General features: G+C 42.8%; 1 protein-coding gene across 1 annotated transcript; it reads left to right on the top strand.

Annotated features, from left to right (window-relative positions):
- The first annotated feature begins 1,508 nt into the window (after positions 1 to 1,508).
- On the top strand, positions 1,509 to 16,472 carry Irs4 (insulin receptor substrate 4). The gene is made up of 2 exons (XM_047536358.1): positions 1,509 to 5,247; positions 14,975 to 16,472. Exons 1-2 carry the CDS (start codon positions 1,509 to 1,511, stop codon positions 14,977 to 14,979), a joined length of 3,744 nt encoding a protein of 1,247 aa, XP_047392314.1. The 3' UTR covers positions 14,980 to 16,472.
- The last annotated feature ends 1,118 nt before the right edge of the window (positions 16,473 to 17,590 follow it).

The following is a 17,590-nucleotide window of genomic DNA, read 5'->3' as shown; positions in this document are numbered from 1 at the left end:
CAGAAACAAGGGAGGCAGTAGTTCTTATTTTTGTGATGTCAACTTGTAAACTGAAATGCAGTAAAACCTTCTTTTCTTGACACGAGGGATGTGAAATATATTCTAGGATGTGTATTCGGTAGGGTCCTTTGTTCTAGGGATGAGCTTTTCTTTTTCTAAAGTTTTTTGGTGTCATTCGAAGAAAGAGAAACTTAATATTTTGAGATTCTTTTAAAGGCACCTTTCAAAGCATCTCCCCCCCATCACACACAAATAATCACGACAGCTCAACACTTGCGTTTTTCAGTAAGAATCCAGTCCGATTTTTTTCAACATGGCTGTATACTTCGCTGGCCCCCAAATTTGTGCTTTCATAGTCATCATTAATCAAATAGTCAGCAACACCATCCCTAGCGAACCTGTATTTCATGGGCTAGAAATGCGCTGTTTAAAGATTGTGTTCATTTTGAAGGCATCGCTGCTATCTGAATGTCCTATTCGTGTGTCAGGGGTGGAGCGGGCTCTGGAGCTCCTGCAGCACAGTGGGCGGCAGGTCTGAGCGCCCTGGTGGCTGACGTTTTCAGGGGTTGTGGACACTTTCCCTTGAGAAGTAAGGCCGGCCGCGTGCAGCGGGAGGAAATGGACCAGACTGTGATAGGAATAGAGAATGTGTGAGCGACAGGAAGAGAGAGAGGGCGCCCGAATCGGTCCCCAGGTCACTGTGGCTCTGGGACTTGCACGAATTTATCACCACCATTAACAGCCACTTGCAGAGGGTTGTTTACCGCCCCAGCGCGAGACAACCAGACAGCGAAGCCCACTCTGGGACCCCAGCCACGCCCCCTAGCCCTTCAGCTCCCCTCCCTTCCCCCAAACTAATGAATTCAGGGCCGCCTTCCTGTCGGACCCTCCCATTGGCTCCTAGCCCAACCAATCAGAGCCTTGCAACAGTTTCACCTGGCTCCCGCTTCCCAAATAAACAAACAAACCGTCCCGCAGCTGTGCCAGCTCGGCTCTCTGGCGCCGCTGGCGCTCCGCCCCCTCCCACCACCTCGAGCCCCCTCCAGCCAATAGCGCCCTGACTGTGGCGCCCGCGCCCAGCCCTGGTAGCTGGCCTCCTCCCGCTCGCTCCTGCCTTTTTGAGCTCCCCCTTAGGACCAGCGTGGCCAGAGAGCCCCGCCTCCTCCCGTGGCCCACAGGCCCCGAGATCCACCCAGAGGGTCTCGGCCCAGCTGGAGGTGGCCCCGCCTCCCGGGCTCGACGCCCCCTCCCTTGCACACCTCTACTGGTGGCCGCTTGCGCCCCTCGACTGCGCCGGTAGCTGGATCCGCAGCGGCCGCCGCGTGAGGCGGCAGTCACGTGTTGTTTTGCCCGCTGCCGCGCGCCCAGAGTGAAGTGGGCGGGGGCGCGGGCCAAGGCGGGAGGGGGCTGGGGCGGGCCGATGGGGGTAGACGGCCTCTTCCACCAACCCTCCCTTCCCCGAGTGCCCCCTCCCCCTTTCGCTCACCTTAAAACCATCGTGCATCACCATGGCGAGTAGCTCCTTCGCTCGCGACCAAGCGACAAGGAGACTGAGGGCTGCAGCAGCGGCGGCAGCGGCAGCTCTAGCGGCGGTAACGACCACCCCGCTTCTTTCTTCGGGAACCCCGACCGCACTCATTGGGACCGGGTCGTCTTGTCCGGGAGCCATGTGGCTCTCCACGGCCACTGGCTCCCGGTCAGACTCCGAGTCTGAGGAGGAAGACCTCCCCGTCGGGGACGAAGTCTGCAAACGCGGCTACCTGCGGAAACAGAAGCACGGGCACAGGCGTTACTTCGTGCTCAAACTCGAGACCGCTGACGCCCCAGCTCGGCTGGAATACTACGAAAATGCCAGGAAGTTCCGGCACAGTGTCCGTGCCGCGGCGGCTGCAGCAGCGGCGGCCGCCTCGGGAGCAGCGGTCCCCGCGCTCATCCCTCCGCGGCGCGTTATCACCCTGTACCAGTGCTTCTCCGTGAGCCAGCGGGCTGATGCAAGGTACCGCCACCTCATTGCCCTTTTCACGCAGGACGAGTACTTCGCTATGGTGGCCGAGAACGAGTCGGAGCAAGAAAGCTGGTACTTGCTGCTCAGCCGCCTCATCCTCGAGAGCAAGCGCCGCCGCTGCGGCACGCTCGGCGCACAGCCGGACGGAGAGCCGGCCGCGCTAGCGGCGGCAGCGGCGGCGGAGCCACCCTTCTACAAAGATGTGTGGCAGGTAGTAGTCAAACCCAGGGGGCTGGGGCATAGAAAAGAGCTGAGCGGCGTGTTCCGGCTGTGTCTTACCGACGAGGAGGTCGTGTTTGTGAGGCTGAACACCGAAGTGGCCAGCGTGGTCGTCCAGCTCCTGAGCATCCGTCGCTGCGGGCACTCGGAGCAGTACTTCTTCTTGGAAGTCGGCAGGTCCACGGTTATCGGTCCAGGGGAGTTGTGGATGCAGGTCGATGATTGTGTGGTGGCCCAAAACATGCACGAGCTGTTTTTGGAGAAGATGAGAGCCTTGTGTGCAGATGAATACAGAGCCCGCTGCCGCAGCTACAGCATCAGCATTGGCGCCCACCTGTTAACCCTGCTGTCCGCTAGGAGGCACCTGGGCTTGCTGCCGCTCGAGCCTGGCGGCTGGCTCCGAAGGTCCCGCTTTGAGCAGTTTTGCCACCTTAGGTCCATCGGCGACGGAGAAGATGAGATGCTTTTCACCAGGCGCTACGTATCACCCAGCGAGCCTCTGCACCCCTCCAGGCGAGGAAGGCTGCACCTGCCCAGAGGGCGAAGGTCCAGGAGAGCGGTTTCAGTGCCAGCCAGCTTTTTTCGCCGCTTAGCGCCCAGCCCGGTACGTGCCCCTCACCCTGAAGAAAACCCCAGTAACAGAGCTTGTGAAGCCTCCGGCTCCAACTCTGGCAACTCTGGGGGGAAAGGGAAAGAGGGCAAAGAGGGTCAGGAAGGAAGCGAAGGCGACTACATGCCCATGAACAATTGGGGTTCAGGAAATGGCCGAGGCTCAGGAGGTGGCCAGGGCTCAAGTGGCCAAGGCTCCAGTAGCCAGAGCTCGGGAGGAAGCCAGTGCTCAGGTGGGAGGCAGGGATCTGGAGGTGGCCAAGGCTCAGGAGGCCAGAGTACTGGAGGAAACCAGTGCTCGGGAGATGGCCAGGGCACCGCAGGTGGCCATGGTTCAGGTGGTGGCCAGAGACCTGGAGGTGGACACGGCTCAGGTGGTGGCCAGGGACCGGGAGATGGCCATGGCTCAGGTGGTGGCAAGAACTCTGGAGGTGGCAAAGGCTCAGGAAGTGGGAAAAGCTCAGATGGTGATGGTGACCGAGGAAAATCTCTGAAGAAAAGATCCTACTTTGGCAAATTAACTCAAAGCAAGCAACAGCAAATTCCACCTCCTCCACCGCCCCCGCCCCCACCCCCACCAGCGGGAACTAGTGGAAAAGGGAAGTCTGGAGGAAGATTCCGCCTTTATTTTTGTGCTGACAGAGGAGCCACCAAAGAACGCAAAGAAGCCAAGGAGGTGAGAGAGACAGAGACTTCAGAAGGTGCAGCTCGTGGTCCCCACAGAGCCAGAGCATTTGATGAAGATGAGGATGACCCATATGTGCCAATGAGGCCGGGGGTGGCTGCCCCTCTGGCGAGCTCCAGTGATTACATGCCAATGGCCCCTCAAAATGTCTCTGCTTCAAAAAAGCGCCACTCTCGATCACCTTTTGAAGATTCAAGAGGATACATGATGATGTTTCCTAGAGTGAGCCCACCGCCTGCCCCTAGTCCTCCCAAAGCACCCGATCCTAACAAAGAGGATGACTCCAAGGACAATGACAGTGACAGTGACTACATGTTTATGGCTCCTGGCGCTGGTGCAATTCCAAAAAACCCCAGGAATCCTCAGGGCGGCTCTTCGTCCAAAAGTTGGAGCTCCTACTTCTCGCTGCCAAATCCTTTTCAGAGCTCACCCTTGGGACAGAGTGACCACAGTGAGTATGTACCAATGTTACCTGGAAAGTTCCTGGGGAGGGGCCTAGACAAGGAAGCCTCATCTAACTGGGGCCCCAAAGATGCACCTGCAAAGCCTTCAGTTGAGGGGTCATTCTCAAAGCCCGTAGATGATGGCCCCCCAAAGAACAAGGCTAAGAGACCTAACCGGCTTTCTTTCATGACAAAAGGAAATAAAATCAAGCCCAAACCACAAAAGCCCACACATGAGCAGAAAGAAGCTGACAGCTCTAGTGACTACGTCAACATTGACTTCACTAAAAGAGATAGCAATATGCCAGCCCCCTCTGCTCAAGGACTGCCAGATTCGTGGGGCATAATTGCTGACCCCAGACAGCCAGCCTTTTCTAATTACGTGAATGTTGAATTTGGAGTGCCCTTTCCAAATCCAGCAAGCCGCCTCTCACATCTCTTAAGAGCTATCCCAGGTGCCAACCCCCTATCTCTGGATGGTGCTAGGTGGCCACTTCGCCCTCTTCCTCCCAGTGCTACAGGTAGCAATGCTAATGTGGAAGAGGGCGACTACATTGAAGTAAATTTCAACCCAGCAATGACACCAGCCGTGCCTTTTGCTGACAGTGCCATTCGTTACGATGCAGAAACAGGTCGAATCTACGTGGTCGATCCATTTTCTGAGTGCTGTATGGACATTTCCCTGTCCCCTAGCCGATGCTCTGAACCACCACCTGTAGCTAGGCTGCCGCAGGAGGAGGAGCAAGAGCGAAGACGCTCACAAAGCCGTTCGCTAAGTTTATTTGCAGCCGCCCGGGCCGTGGTCTCGGCCTTCCCTACTGATAGCCTCGAGAGAGACCTTTCAGCTCCCTCCCCCTCGGCTGCTGCTGCGGCAGCGGCGCCGACCTTAGCCTTGGGCCGCGTGTTAGCCGCGGCCTCCGCTCTCGCAGCGGTCCCAGGCATCGGCGCAGCCGCCGCGGGCTTAGAGGCCGCCGCTGGATTTGACTCCGCCTCCACCCGCTGGTTCCAACCTGTTGCTAATGCTGCTGATGCCGAGGCGGTGAGGGGGGCCCAGGACATTGCTGATGGCGCGAATCCAGGAGCCCCGGACCCAGCTGCAGACCTTGCCGGAGGTGAGAATGCGGCGGGCGGGGCCGCTTCCGCAGCTGCTGCTCCCCCACCGCCTCCTCGCCACCACCAGGGGCCGAGACCCCTGGAGAGAGAAGATTCTGACGACGACGATGACACTTACGTGAGAATGGACTTTGCCAGACCTGACAACAAGAAGTTCGACTCTCAGAAAAGAGGTTGGTAATTTAGAGTTGATTTCCATAAAGTTAGTGGTTATTGCTTAGTGAGCGAGACGATGCGCTGCTGTCTACAGCCTTAAGGATAGGGAGGTAGTATTTCATTAATCGGTGCTATTTGACGTGGGGGGTAAAATTCTGTTTTAATTTTCCACAGGAAACCATTTTGATCTTTGCAAAACCTTAAACTTTGGTCTAACCATAAATTTAGACAAAGCGGGTTATCATTGGAAGATTGATTATACTTTTTAGCATTAGTTAAAACAAAAGGACTTGAGGATGATTTCGAACATCCTTCTCCATCCTTAAATGATAGGACAAAGCAGAACATGGTAAATTGAGTTCCATCAACCCATCACCTCATTTTCAAGTCGACAACTAAAACATGCTTTTCCACAAATGCCTATATTTAAGTGCACGTATTAAATAAGAGCACAGAATATTAAGCGGTAACAATTAACTATTGATATTTTTGAAATGCAGTCATTGTTTTGCTGGTTTGCTTTGATTGACCAAAAAGGCTAAATCTCAATTGTTAGCATCAATGAATGGGGGAGGGGTGACAAACCATAAATAATCCCAAACAGGAGCTGATTAAATGAAGATAGTATTTGGCTCTGGAATGTGTTTTTGTGTTGATCTTTTTTTGTTTGTTTTTACACAGGATAAATTGTGAGAAACCGTGTCTATTTTCTCTGTCACTGGTAGGGACAGGCAAGTCATGTTTGCTGTGCCTCATTTTCTTCTTTTAACCTGCCACCCTTTCAGAAGAGGGTGTGGTGACAACTTGATAATGGATATGAACATTGTTTCAAAGATTTAAAAAGCATTTAAAATATCTAATTGGTGTGTCTTCTGGGAAATCAAGGAAAGCAAGATAACTAGACTGGAGGAAAAGCTGACCCCAGGGGCAGCCTACCTTGGAACAGTGGGAAGTATTTAAAGGGCTAATTTTCCAAAGAGTAGGATCTGTTGGTCTTGGAAACAAAAGTTAGTAAATCTACTGTGTACAACATTGCACAAATTTGTCTTGATGTTTTCAAGGAATGGTTGCAAAATATGATGTCCTCATAGTCACCACTGCCTTCCGTCTTCAGTAAAACATGCTTCCTTCCCAGCGAAGGGAAGGGATGGACCCCAGCAGTTTTCATTCCAGTAGTCAGTTTAGTGAAGATTTTTGCTTTGCTTGCTTCGTGGAATGCTTTTGTGATTGGATCTTTGCCCACTGTGCTTGATCAGGCAGAACAAGTCCGGGACTGATCACAACAGTCACCTAACAAGCTCCCTATTTAGTGCAGGTGTAACCCCCCCACCTCCCCTTTCTCCCTCTGCTATAGAAAACTTGCCATACAAAAACTCACATTTGCAGCACAGACACACTAAAAGAGTGATCATTAAAACGACTAAAGGATGCTTTAGCTTGCCAAAGAATTCAATTCAGATGTCCTTTAAATTGTGAGCCTCCTTTCCAACACACACACACACACACACACACACACACACACACAATATCACCACTACTTCATTTAAAATTTATAATTCCATCTCCAAGCATTTAATTCATTATCAGATTTTTGGAAACCAGTCTATTTTATTCTGTAAAGTGCACCTGAAAATTGATTTCAAGCTATTGTGGGAACCTAACTGCTGAAGACAAGGTTTACAACTTTGATGTAAAATGCACATCAAAATAGACATACATCAAAATAACTGTTTGTCCCTGTGGAACTTTGAAAGGGATGAGTTTTCATGCAGGTTTGCGTGTAATTTCCAATAATCTTGTTTAGGTAAAGATTAAAAATAGTTGAAATCTGAGTGTTCTTCAAATAAACCTTGCCTTCCCAAGGATTACTGAGATCCAGTGATCATATACCATAAATTACTGATTTATGACTTTGTAACTACTTTGGAGATTTGACATTTTCTAAATCTATTGTCTATTTAGAGATTCTTAACTTTATTGATTGACTACAGCAAGGAGGCAGTATCTCACAGGGAAGCAGGTACTTAGGTTGAAGTAAAAGAATGAATGTGGAAGCAATTTGGAATGTTAAAGCACTTTAGAAATGGAAGATTTTATTGTGTCATTGGATTAGCAGTGAAATGACGTTTCAGCCATTTAAATTTAGAATTTATTTAATTTTTTGCAAAATACTTAGTGCTGAGTTTGCTGAGATGTATAGAAGGAATGGTGGGAAAGTGGGGGGTACGGGTGTGAAGGGGGTGGGGGTGTGGTGAAATACCCATTGCAGGAAATGACTTTGGTTAGCATTTTAATGTGAATTGATATAATAGAGTGTTGTCTTGAAGTATTAAGAATAGGCTGAATGAATCTGATCATTTCTTAGTATAAAGTTGTGGAATAACTTTCCTTTGTTTCCATTCTCTCTTCATTTTCTGATTTAACATTTTAAAAATAAGAAGACCTTGTTAGGAAATGAAAAAAGTGCCCTGATAAAGAGGCAAGATATAGTGTTAGGAGTTATATGTTTCAAATTAATTCTAATTTATGGAAGGTGTTTAGAACAATGCCTGGAACATAGTAAGTGCTATACATGAATTATTATGTAGTTATTATCAGTGTTGTTGTTACTCCTGTTACATCTAGAGATACAAAGAAAAATTAAAATTCTCTGTTCACAAATCTCACCTTTCAGTTAGTCTCATTTAAATACTCCATGGGGTTTTTCATACTTGGGATCTTCACAGTTGAGATCTGTTTATCAATGAGACTTTTTTTTCATGAAACAAAATGAATAATCTCATTTATCTATTCTACATATGAGAAAGTACTTTAAGGGCATCTTTCAGGTCAGAAAGAAACACTCAGAAATATAACTTGGATATTACTTTTATAAAATAAGTGAAATCTTTTAAAGATAAAGTGTTTACATTTTAAACAGAGGGACTGTAGTATATGTTAGCATTTAAGAGGAGAATGTAATTTCTTTCATGGTTTAGTCTGACTCCTAATCCATGTATGACCTTTTGCTTCTTTTACTACTTGACCTGATAGAGAATTGATAGGTTGAAATGATTTGAGGTGAAAAACTCCCTGATTTTTCATTCAAGAGAGAGGAGAATGAAAAAGGGAGCTCTGGAAGGCATGAGATAATGGGTCAACCAAATTAGTTATATTATGATAAGATTTGGTATTTATAAGTATAAAACTTTAGTAATTAACTTCTGAAATTTTAGGCACCATTATCACTGTGTAAGAAGCCCAAACTTCTTTTGAGTGTATGTAATCCTGCCAAATCCCATTGCCATAAATTTTAGGTGGTAGGAGCAAATTGTCTTTATTCTATTAACTTATTTATTGCAAATTACTAGAATAAAACTTCCATATAGCAGAGATTTCTCAGCCACCATTGATGGGTCACTTATTTTAGGCAACATTCAACAGCCTCTCCCCACAATTTGGAAAGTTGTTTGGAGTAATGAGGTATTTGACCTACAACAATTAAAGAGGACCTCACTCAATTAAAGTTAGCTAAAGTTGTTGGCAATCATGATTCATTTGCATTCATTCTATTTTAAGAGAGAAGCTTCCAGGATAAAAATTCTCGACACTAGCAAAACATCTCCATCAAACAAGGACCAGGGCTTTAATTAAGCATGCCAGAATATCACACATGCATAAAAGCTCAAACAGGATCTCTTGCTTTCTTTTCCTGTCCCTAATCGCCAAACATGAACCAAAATACTTCCGAGTCATTGGCAGAGAGCTAGTTGTTTTGGGAACTAACTCAGGCTTTTAAAAAACTTCATGTTGAAACAGATGTGGCTGGCCAGTATAGGGAGAAGTAAGGAGTACTGTGTGATTTGAAATGGAATGTTGTTAAATTGTCAATTTATTGTTGATTGAGGGAATGCTTTCCAGTTGCAGATTGCCTTATAGTTTGCAAAGCACATTCACATTCATTATTTTATTGATGAACAACGGTAAGTACTGGACATGAAGCCGGTGTTAAGAATTTTCCTGTGGTCAAAAAGGTAAGTGGCAGAGCTGCAAATTTAACTCATACATCCGATTTCAAATTCAGTGCCCCACCTAGAACACCACAATTCCCTTTTTAATCAGGTGTTCATTCAGTTATTTTCATATCAATGAAAGACTGGCATATAGGCAAGTATTGGGAAAAATTACATGTTTGCTTGAATTTGATAGTAACAAAATTCGTTGTAACTCATTTGAAGTGTTTTTAAATGTAGACCATCTGCCAGGGTTTGGGTAATTTTCATTACATTGAACTGTTTGCCAGGGCTCTTAGAATAAAAGAATTTGACCTGTGCTGGAAGTCAGTGTTTTAAATCTGATCTGGGGAGGAGCTAGCTAATCTTCACCTCCCAAACACAAATAATGTGTGTGTCTATTTAGTTCCTGCAGAAACATTGAAAGGAATGAAAGTGAATTGAGGGTGTATTCAGTAAATGTCCTTTAATGAATGGTCATTTCCTTAACTGAAATTAGATTTTTATGGTTTTTCTAATAATCCAGTGACATCTGCCAGCTATATCAAAAAGTCTTTTCATTTAATTCCTTTCTGTATAAAATCTGATATTCTAATCTAAACTATCACAGTGGGCAAACAGGATAAAGTAAGCCAGGTAGAAGAAAACATGCTGTTGAAATAGATGTTCATTTATTTTAAAAGTAAACTTGCTTTTGGCAGTCAGGCAGGTAGATTTTAGAAGCCTTGAAAATCAAATCCTCTCCTGAGGACATAAAAATCCTTGTTTAAAATTAAGTTCATTTTGTTTAGCACCTTTTTAAGTCTTTAAGACTATGTAAAAATAGCCCAGACATTTTATTGGCAGTATTGGAAAATAGCTTTTGTAAGATGCTTAATTAAAGTCTGCAGTATGTTTTGTCTAAGAGGTGCTGCCGGCTCTTTGGTGTTGAGGATCATTTACTGGAATGATTTTTTTTTTCACTAAAAAAATTACTGAAAAACTGTTACTTGGTCCTGAGTGAGAAATGAGAGATTTTTAGAAACTACTTGTTAAGGACTGGGAGGTAACTCAGTGGTACAGCTCTTGTCTAGCATGCATAAGGAACTGGGATCCATCCTCATACCCCCCAAAAATCTACTTTTTTGATGAAATGAATGCATTACAACACAATCCACTTTTAGCAGAACTATCAGATTGCTAATTTTAAAGTATTGATTTTTGGTTATGTAGCTATAGGGCTCACATTTCTGTCCTTTGGGAAAGTAGGCTCAACACTTGAGAAATAGGATTTTTGTAAGGATTTTTTCTTAATGTAGATATATGATTTGTATTTTTTTAGTGGGTAACTTTCAACTTTTGCTTGGGGAATTAATTCGTTTTAGAATGAAAAATATGTGCTTAAATATCTATTAAGTGAAATGAGAAAGTTACTACTATTTTGTCCCCTAACTTCCTAATACTCCTTCCTTATTTGTTAGGATTGCCTTGATTGTATTCTGGGAGTTTTGCCCTCATGTGCCCTTTGCCAGACTTGTGCCCTTATTCTCAGAAAAACATGCCTTTTCTGATTTCTCTGACTGAAAAGTTGAGAGGGCCATCCTGGGAGTCCCATAGGGCCCCACGGAGGACCTCCCTAGATGTCGTTAACTCCTAGTTCACAGCCTGCCTGCGCTTAGCTTGCAGGAACAGCCTCCCCTGTAAGGGATCCTTGTACAGTTTCAAGCCTAGGCTGCCTGCTCTACTCTGACTTGTTGGCACAGAGGCAGCTGGCCTGGTGTTTAAAGCTATTTCCATGGTTAGATTGATCACAATATGTTTGATGCTAGCCAGATCTTCTGGATTTACTGAATATCCAATTCCCCCTAAACTGTAGTCACTTTAGCTAGTTTTCAAAATATATATAATCTTCCTATGATTACTAATTTTCTACTTGTATACTTGAAACAGAATATCAGTGAAGTCATTATCTTTAAATTCATCTTGAAAATTGCTCACAATTGGAAAATTGGAAGTGTGACCAGCAAATGTAATTTTAACCCCCACTTGGTAATAATGTTATTCCTTCTCCTTGAAAGGGTACTAACCTTGTCCTCACCTCAGAGTCCCTCCTTTGAACGAATCATTATTGTGGCTGCAGCTCTGCCCAAAGTCTCCCTTCTGCTGCCATCCCTACATCCAAATATATCCCAGCCTTTTGAGTATAGGGGACATTATTTCTATTGTTATGTGTGTATTTCCCTGGAGTCACAAATTAAAAGTTCCAATACATCTTCTCATAGAAATGGTGATTGGACATAGTCAAAGTAGTACCTCTGTTAGTTCAGGAACTGTACAGGTTAAACATAGATGTGTGTAGACAAAGCTACCAACTTATTCGCCATTTATTTATGACAGTGCTTCTATGTGATAATTTATTCTGAGTTTCAGTTCAACAGTGAACCTTGGAATATGGCTCTTTTGTAAATTGGAGACTGCCTATATTAGAATTCTAGTAACTTGCATTCTTTAAGTCGGCAGTAACTAGGCAGCAGAGTAAAGTGGACCAAGTGTGGCTGGGAGGTAGTGGGGAAACTGACCTGGGATGGAAATTCTGTAGCTGATCTCCAGTTTGTATGCAGATAATCAAGACTGGAGTTAACATGAAGATGTGGTCCAGGGCTGCTTAGTGAAGGCAGGGGTGGAACAATTGAGTTGACCTTTGAGATCGTAGAGGTACACAAGTATCATCCTTTTCCTTGCAGATTATTTTGACTATTCTCTCACAACTGTTGCTACTATGAGGAGAAGCATATTTTGTCATCTGATCTAGGATTTTTATAGTTCTAGGGAACCATCCTCCTATACATTCATGGGGCCCCAAAAGGTGTGATGACTGTTTTTACTGAAGAAAAAAAATCTACTTATAATCCAAACACAATGTTAAGCTAAATAATATAATTGCATTATTATATGTTCATCTCTGGGTACACACTTTCATTTCCCTTCACTTCCTTTTGTTTGTCTGCCTTCAGTGTTTTACTTGGTTGCCCCTTGCTTGTGGGATCACCAGTTGATTGCAGAGATAGCCAATGTGGTTATCTAATGAACAGAGTGAGGATTTTCAATAGAACATGAAAAAACATTTTTGAGTTCTAGGAAAATTGGAGTTGAAAAGATTAGAAAAAAATAAAACAATAAGATTGGAGAGGATAAAAAGAGAATGAGTGAATAACTGAATACATTGTTACAGTCTCACCTCTCTCTGCGCAGCGGAACCATTGCTGTTTTGGACTTCAAACAGTAATGGAGGCGTGTTTATGATTCATATAAAGAGGTCTGGAACACCCTGGAGAAACTGCCTTCTTGGCTCACCCTACAGATTTCCAGGGATATTGAAGTCATGTGTGCTTTATTAGTATATTAAAAATTAATGTTAAAGTTTATATCATCATACAAATTGAAACAGAAAAGTTTACTTCTTTCATTTTTGAGAAGAAAATAATACATGCCAGACTGGAGGAAGTAGAAGGGAAATGTTTTGACCCATCCAAGTCTATTAAGTTTTTCTTTCTTGTAGAGAGAAATTACTTGAAGAGCTTGCCACCCATTAAAATTAGGGGTGCAATTAACTTGTCATTAAAAAGATCTTTGATTAATTGGAAAATAAGAATATACAATAAGGTAATTATTTATAACCTGTCAGTATCAAATAGGAATAATACATCAAAAACAGACCACATTATTTAAAGCATGGCCATTTACACTTCTGATGGTGAAATGATATAAAAATGAACAGGAGACGATATTCATTCTGTAGACTGTTTATAATCCCATTTAATCCCCAATTGCTTTCTTTTGCCACCCAGGAAGCATTTGAGTCGCTTCCTTTTGCTGTTCTTTGGAATGTGCTCAGGGAATGTAAACTAATTTTAATATTGGCCTAAGTAAAACAGGATTATAAAGACAAATCTGAGGCTCAAATTCCCACAATGCATTTCAGAAGCAAGTTAAATTATTTGGGGATTATCCTGTTTTGGAAAGCATTATTCCTTTCTACTATCATAATCAGGAATCAACAAACATATTTTGTAAACTTGAAATTACACCATTATTTGCCAGGTCTCAGAAAGTTATCAAGCATTCACCCACCACTGGTGTAGGTGTTGTAGGAAAGCAGTGGAAATGTGAGTCAAATTTATAGTTAGGGCTGGGGTTGTAGTTCAGTGGAGGAACACTTGCCTTACATGTATGAGGTACTGAGTTCAATCCTCAGCACCACATAAAAATAAATCAATAAAATGTATTGTGTCCATCTACAACTAAAAATATTTTTTAAAATATCATAGTAGAGCCTCTAATTTAGAGTAAGGAAAGAAGAAAGAAAAACTACTCCAACAGCAACAAATGCCCCATATTTCAGGCTTAACATAATGCCGATGAAGTAGTTTTTGGAACTTAATTTTTATGTTTCTGGAAAAATATATATAAATGCTCTGGATTATATGAGAGAGTCAGAAAACCCCCTTAAAGCACATGCATTGTGCTGTGTATGAACATAGGAAGCTATTTTTATATTAAAACAAAATAGTAAATTAGTTGACACATCTTTCTAACCTCAAATTTTGGTAAAAAAAAACAAAAAAACAAAAACATGTTGCTGATATCTGATGAAATTCCACAGTACTAGTCTGGCCTAATTTTGTAGCAAATAAATAAAGGACTGAGTTGCTAACAAGCACTCACAGTTAACCTATGGTTGTCACAGGCACATTTCATCCTGTGTAAACAAGATAAATAGAATCTTAAAATATCCTAAACAAAATGGAACTTAATATTTTTTGTTTTACTTTTTAATGTGAGAAGAGGACCTATCCAATGAATTGAGACCAGTAGCCCAGTAGGTAGGGGAATGGAGACCTGAATGTTTCATCTAGCTGCCAAGTTCATTACATTCATTACATTCATCAAGACATCTGGTGAAAGAATGAATAAAGTGTATAGTTCCAGTTTAATAAAGATCTTGCACTGAAAGCTTATTCTGGAGGATGCTTCCAACGGATTATTTTAGGTTGTCTCAAATGCAATAGAATACTTGGTAGTTTGATGTGACCCAGTCTTCAGATAACACTGGTAACCCATAATAACCCATAATCATTTTGCCGAGCATTTATCCCCATCCCTTTGCCAGTCAAATATCTTTTTCTTCATACCTGATCCCATCCCAGGCTCCCCATTAAGCACCCTCCCAATGAGCAAAAAGCGAAGAAAGTAATTAACCTCTTTTTATTAGAAAGATGAGAATTTCAATCACGTCTTTTGCAGGGCTGACTGTTTTTTTTAGAAGAAATTCTGTGTTTGGGTCAGGAGACTATCACCAAGGCTGCGCCTAAATCCTTTGATTCATGCCACATAACCTGGCGAAGGCATAATCAAGCATGTAGGAGACGGAAAACATTCTCTTCGTCTGCTTGATGCCTTGCTCACTTGTGGGTTTCACAGGGAGGATGGAGATGAGTGCATGCATGTGCAATGCTACTATGTACCAGAAATGTCAGAGTGGCAACCTGGGGGCAAAAGGAGTAACTGCTCTCATGTCTTTGCCCAGCTTGTGCTAGTGCCTCACAGGCAGCCAGCAGAGTTGATTAACCATGTCCATGCCAAGGCATTCTCAAAAATCACTCACAAATTTCTAGTAAAATTGTTTTGTTTTGTTTTGTTTTGTTTTGAGGACATGGTGAGGGTAAAAGCTTTGTACTAGTCTTGAAAATAATTTTTGTTTTATCTTTTGTAGAGTGAATGCATTGCCACAGAAACACATTAGAAGAAAAGTGACACTTAAGGATTTCATCTTTGTCTACTCCAGATCTACCTAAAAGAAAGAACATTCAGAGGCTTCTGAATAGAAAGCAACCTAAATTCCTACATTCCTACAAGTGGACTCTGGCAGTTAGATGATCCTACTCAGAGATCTTCTTTACTGCTGCCTTCTGGATCCATTGATTTTGAATTAAGAATATTCACACTGTGCTTTGTTTTTTGTTGTCTAGTTTCCACTCCCTGATCTGTGTCTTTGAAAGGAAGCAATTACTGTAAAAGTTACCATCTTGTAACCGTTTCCTTTTCTCTTAAAAACATTATTTCCTTGTAAAATGAGCCAATTCGAATTTTAATGATGCATAATATTTAGATTAATTTTGAAGTTACAAAACCTGTAAACAAGGAAAGGTAAGAAAAAAATCTTACACAAATGAGAAGGTAGGTATGATCTGGAATCTTCTTTCTCTGAATAGTACATACATAGAACATTTCTTGATCAAGGATTTAAATGACAACTGAACTGATATCTTGATGGGGCATTTTCAGTATTTTAAAGGCAGGACTAAGGGCAGATATCTCAGTTTTTACTCATTAACAAGACTACAACAATTTGTCTATATTAAATGTCAATGAAACATATCTTGAATGAGTATTTCCAACATTTTAAAGACAGAACTGAGAAGCAGGTTTAGCTACCTGCTCATATGTACCACAGTGAAGTTCTGTCTGCAAATCAATTGAGCATTTTCCAAAACAGTTATTTTTTTATTTTGTTAAAGTGACCTACATTTTTCTCCTATAAGAAGCAATGTTCTTCAAAAGTTTGCTTCTCACAGGCCCCTCTCTGCCTCTCTGGGCCTTCCTCTCTTTCCTTCCACCATCCCCTCTCTCTGGCCCTCTCCCCAACATACACATTCCCTCCTATGCCCAGGACTCCTATAAAGAAATCAGTTTCCCATATTCAAGAAATTAGTGTGTACTTAATCAATCGATATTCTGACTAAAACTTAAGCCAAAAGGAACCTCTTATAAGGCCTTGTTTCCTTCTGGACAAGGATCTGATATAAGATGTACTAAATTTAAAAAAAATCAGAGCAAGCTTCCCCCCTCCTATTTTTGCTTGCCTCTGATGGAAACTGAATTAAGATTTTAGGAACCTGGACCTTTGAGAACATGACACCAACAGGTGGTGACCACAGAGGATAGGCACAAAGGTCTTGAAGCTTGCTTAGAGCTTTGTTATGTGGTGGCACACAAATCTTGGCTTGTACCATCACTGGCAAACCTCATCATATCACAGATGGGTGTGAGTGTTTGAGTGTCTTAAGTGTGTGAGTGCTAGTGTGTGTATGCACATTTGTGTGTATGCATACCTTTGTGTACCTGTGAACATGTGATTATAGATGTACCTGTTGTGTGTAACTCTGTTAAAAAAAAAAAAAGCTTCGCATTTAATGTGCAACTTTGAAGTAGTGTAATATTTATCTGAAGTTTTTGCCACTCGGTTTTGATGTCTTTGAACGTGTACTTCTATCTTTGAGCAGGCTTATAGTACATGTTGCTAACTTTTGTTGAAGAACCGAGTTGACTTATATTTTTTTTCCCTTGCCTACCAACCAAAGGGATGGGGGGCTTTTTCCCCCCCTTTTGAAGGGTGCTGAGGAGATGGTGTGACTACAGGGCCAGTCACTGCTTTAGTTACTGGTCATCACTAGTACATCAGCTTCATCACTCCCTTCAGACTCCTCTTTTCAACCTGCTCAAATAACTCAGTGTGGCTTTTGTTCATTATGATAACAATGTGCTCTTTAGGCAGCCTCTTTTCAAGCTTTCTGTCACCAATTATATACAAGTAAGTTAAGTCATAATCGTTCAGATTTATAGAAAGAAAAGTTTTAAGTTTTTTTTCCGGGGGGAAATGCTATATCATTTTATTTACATATTAGGTTCAGGGGCTGCCAGCAGACAGGGTACAGAGGGTACAGCACAGAGGTAACACTTGCTGAATAAATGAATGGAAACCTCATACACAACAGTACATACAAATAGTAACAGGTACAAATAGTCACAGGTACAGCATAACAAATATGCAAACTTTTTGACACTACTTCTTAGTTTACAGATGATTAATTTATTCAGTATTGTGCTGGAAGAATCTTTATAGAATATGTGTACCAACATATCACTTGCCTTCCAGCTATCAGTTTATGCTGCTGTTAAGAAAAACCAATGATGGAACGATTTTTTTTTGTGACCTCTACATTAATTTGGTATCATACATAGTTACATGGTCAGTAAAAACTAAAACCTTACAGTTCCAACTGCTCATTACATTTGCTATTTCTGCTTCACAGATCTGCTTTGAGTTGCTCTGGCTTTGTCTTCCTTTGTAAATACTCTTATACTCTCTTCTTTGTAAACATCTCATTTGCAGTTTTGGGAGACAAACTTGCGACTCTGTATAGTGTTTATATATATATCTGACTTGCCTTTCCATAGAGCTACTTGCAATAAATGTGTTCATGTAAGTTATTCACGTGAAATTTGTTTTTTCTTAATACTGCTCTTTCTGCTGCACTATAATATGTTT

This window comes from Sciurus carolinensis, chromosome X (assembly GCF_902686445.1).
Source record: "Sciurus carolinensis chromosome X, mSciCar1.2, whole genome shotgun sequence".
In the NCBI taxonomy this organism is placed as follows: Eukaryota; Metazoa; Chordata; class Mammalia; order Rodentia; family Sciuridae; genus Sciurus; species Sciurus carolinensis.
The sequence above is the reverse complement of the archived record's forward strand: the minus strand, read 5'-3'. Positions and strand labels throughout refer to the sequence as shown.

Coding starts and splice junctions, on each gene's coding strand:
- Irs4 (XM_047536358.1), top strand. CDS start 1,509: ATGGCGAGTAGCTCCTTCGCTCGCGACCAAGCGACAAGGAGACTGAGG.